The sequence below is a fragment of the Aptenodytes forsteri genome, unplaced genomic scaffold, assembly GCF_000699145.1.
Source record: "Aptenodytes forsteri isolate BGI_AS27 unplaced genomic scaffold, ASM69914v1 Scaffold54, whole genome shotgun sequence".
NCBI lineage: Eukaryota > Metazoa > Chordata > Aves > Sphenisciformes > Spheniscidae > Aptenodytes > Aptenodytes forsteri.
In genome coordinates, this window is record NW_008796044.1 from 1,592,160 (window position 1) to 1,595,503 (window position 3,344).

Sequence of the window (3,344 nt, forward strand, 5' to 3'; positions counted from 1 at the left end):
AGATGACTTAACTCAAGACACTGTCTTTGTAAGGTACATTTGTACATCATCTAGAAGTGTTCTGGTGGTGGTGGTAAAGTTACAGGCAGCATCACGACTACCATGCAAGCTACCAAATGAAACAGTGATTTGATCAAAGCTAGAGTACAACAAATAAAAAATTCTTTATATAGCATGTTTACTTTTGCCATCTCTCGGTGCTGACTAGCAGTATCTGACATGAGCTGGAAGTTGCATCTGTTTAAATACAGAGGCATATTAGGAGTCTTAGATTCCAAAGTACCCATGGAAGCTAACATACGGCAGATCCAGCTGGCAAATCTAAAACCCACTGGCTTGCAAGATTCTTCCAAGATATTTTTTTTCCATAATGGATTTAAAAGGAAAAGTCTTAAAGAGATTTCATCTTAACTACTAAGTCTTTTACTTAGAAAGCAGCTAACCCATTCCCTAGAGGGAGCTTAACCCATAGTATAATGAGTCAAATGAAGTAATCTTAAACTTCCAAGTAAATGCTAAAAAAAAAAAAATTATTAATGGAACTAGCTTCGGTGTTCTCCGCAGATTAATTCTGAGGACGTGTCATCAGAAAGTTACAGAAAGTTAAGATTTGTCTGCTAAAAACACGACAACACACAGCATATGCATTATAATTTCTTAGCTTTTATTGAGTGGTACTTCCCCCCCCTCCCAACAAAATCCTTTCTACAAAATACCTTACCTGTTAATCAAAAAACCTGACAGCTTTAGATAAATGTTTTGTCTCAGATGCAATATAGACTACATTTTAGAACGGAAGAGAAAGAAAGGTTTATTTTAATAATTAATACAAATACAAGAATTTAAGGTTTATTTTAATAATTAATACAAATACAAGAATTTAAGGTTTATTTTAATAATTAATACAAATACAAGAATTTAGAGTTTCAAAAGAATACTATCCCACAAAACGCATAAAAAGAGTCACATGCACCTTTGCAATCAGGTCAGTCTGAAAGCTGAACAGTTACACATTAGGGGGAAAAGTGTTAAGAATTCTGAATCCAGGAATTGGAAGAAATTCAGGAGCACATGACTTAGTTGAGTTCCGCATCAACATTGTCTGGTCTGTCTTGCTCAGGGTTGACCCCTGTGTTATCCTATAAGGAAACTTTTGTAGCAAGTACTTATCCTTCAGAATAGCACTGTGCTTCAAACAAATAACAATTAACACGTGTTTAGAGACTTAGCCAAGACTCAAGACAAGGCAACACTTCAGGTCACATCACCAGGGAACTTAACAGGTGCCCTCTGGGAAGTTAAGACATCAGAAGTGCAACTCTCATTAATGCGATCATACTCTTCGTAGAACAAGGCAGATCGATATCTAAGTTAGGAACCCATACATTTATGTGTGACATCAGTTTACTCAGAATTTCCTGCTGAAGCAGGACTCCAAATTGTTCAGGTTCCTTCCAGAAATGTAAGTTTTACTGCTGAGCACATTGCGTTTCAGAAGTTGGCTTAGAAGATACATACAAAGTTGTATATTTTTTCTTTTGTGTTTTCTTCTCAGTCGTGATTTTATTTTCTTTCTTATCTTCTTTTTCCGTAGTTTCGAATCTGGATTCAGCTGTTAACCTACAGGCAAAGCAACCATTCTAAATACATATTTAGTTAATAAAAAACCGGGCTAAAAAAAAAGTTTTAAGCCAAAACAAGCCAACTGGCATACAAGACCATGCATATGCAAAGACAGAGCAAGCAGTGTTTAAGAATAAAATGAGCCTAAAATAAAGCATTTTTCTATCAGTCCTATTCACATTTCACAGCTTCACGTATAGCCTTCGCCCCCCCCCCCACCCCCTCCAGCTCCCCCTTATCTGTTGAAGTGTTTGGTAAAAAAAACACAGTGACTGTGCCATGCACATAAAGGAGAACATGAAGCCCACAAAAGCACACTTCCAAGTGAAAAGTCCCAGCAACATAATACAAATGTGAAGTCAAGCATTTTGCTTTAACACCACCACAAAAAAAAAAAAAAAAAAGGACTACACTTAAAGCAATATACTAGTTTCCAGCCTAGTTCTGCACTACTACTGCCTTTATCTTAATGCCTGAATATCCGAAAAGAAGTTGTTGGAATAAATTTATTTTCAGGCTCTAAATTACTTCATTTGTCTACTGACATGTTTTAATTCTGCTATGAATGTAAGTGGGAATACAACTGCCTCATTGTGCTTAAAGAGGTAAGTTAAACACAAGATTTAGACATCTGAGCACAATCGGACATTTTGATTATTTATGAATTACTTACTAAACATACAAATGCGTCATTGGAACAGACTGATAGATAGTGGTATTTACTCAACCAAATCACCCAGAACCAATTGACTATTACACACAATTATTTCCACCGCAAAACAAATTCTGGAAAATGAAGTTCCAAATTAAACATCACTTTACATACCAACACAAGTTCTATGCTGATTCATCACCACATCTGTTAAAGGAATTCTCTAGTGACCTTGTGGATTTCTAGTGGTCTCAAGAGCCAACCCACAACAATCTACAGCTGCTTTCAATGATGGTTTCCCAAACAAGAATAGCTGCTACCCAGTTGTTAAGAGATTTATTTGCAATATAGAGAGATACAGCTGAAGATGAGGACTATGAAAGCAGCTGTAACAAAAAAGTTTGGGGAGATTTAGCTACAGATTTCCTCCCCTGCCCCCCAGCCTATCTTGACACACAAATATATCAAATAAACTTTTCTTATCCATCACAAGCAACCTACATATTATTTCCTATAAGCACTGTCTCAATAGACTAAAGAGAAATATGCATTGCTGTGCATCTCCCCTAGGTCAGCAGTGTTTGCTCCACCATTTGCTTTGTACTAAGTCCGCACCTGTAATTCTGATGGGTAACCATTTTTTGTTCATAGCCAGCTTTCCCCCAGCTGCCCTCCATTTTAGGTGTGCTGCTACTTTCAAGTAGCCAAATAATTATGTGGTTACAACAAGAAACAATTATTCAGGGAAGGAGAAAAAGTGTATTCTTAGTAATCATCTTCTGGTTAGTGTTTTGTCTGCAGTTCAGCCTATGCTTCCCTAGCAGCTGTAATTAGGGATGGATAGCTTGTGTCTATGCATCTGTTCCTATGGTAGATTCCTTTCATTTGTCCCTCCAGTCTTCCGCCTTAAAACAATCTCTGTCCAAGGCCACCAAAAACATTATTCTAGTGGCCAAAATTTCCAGCAAGGATACAGTCATAGAATTGTTTAGGTTGGAAAAGACCTTTAAGATCATCAAGTCCAACCGTTAACCTAGCGCTGCCAAGTCCACCACTAAACCATGTCCCT

The 3,344-nt window shown here is 37.2% G+C and overlaps 1 protein-coding gene across 2 annotated transcripts in view; it reads right to left on the minus strand.

Annotated features, from left to right (window-relative positions):
* Nucleotides 1-901: 901 nt before the first annotated feature.
* SPDL1 (spindle apparatus coiled-coil protein 1) overlaps nucleotides 902-3,344 on the minus strand; it is a 27,470-nt gene continuing 25,027 nt past the window's right edge. The window contains exon 12 of one of the 2 annotated variants that reach the window (XM_009285700.2): nucleotides 902-1,620. In XM_009285700.2, the coding sequence (XP_009283975.1) occupies nucleotides 1,470-1,620 (151 nt within the window). In that variant the 3' untranslated portion in view covers nucleotides 902-1,469. The remainder of the gene's footprint in view (nucleotides 1,621-3,344) is intronic. The other variant, XM_009285698.2, reaches the window with a different exon arrangement.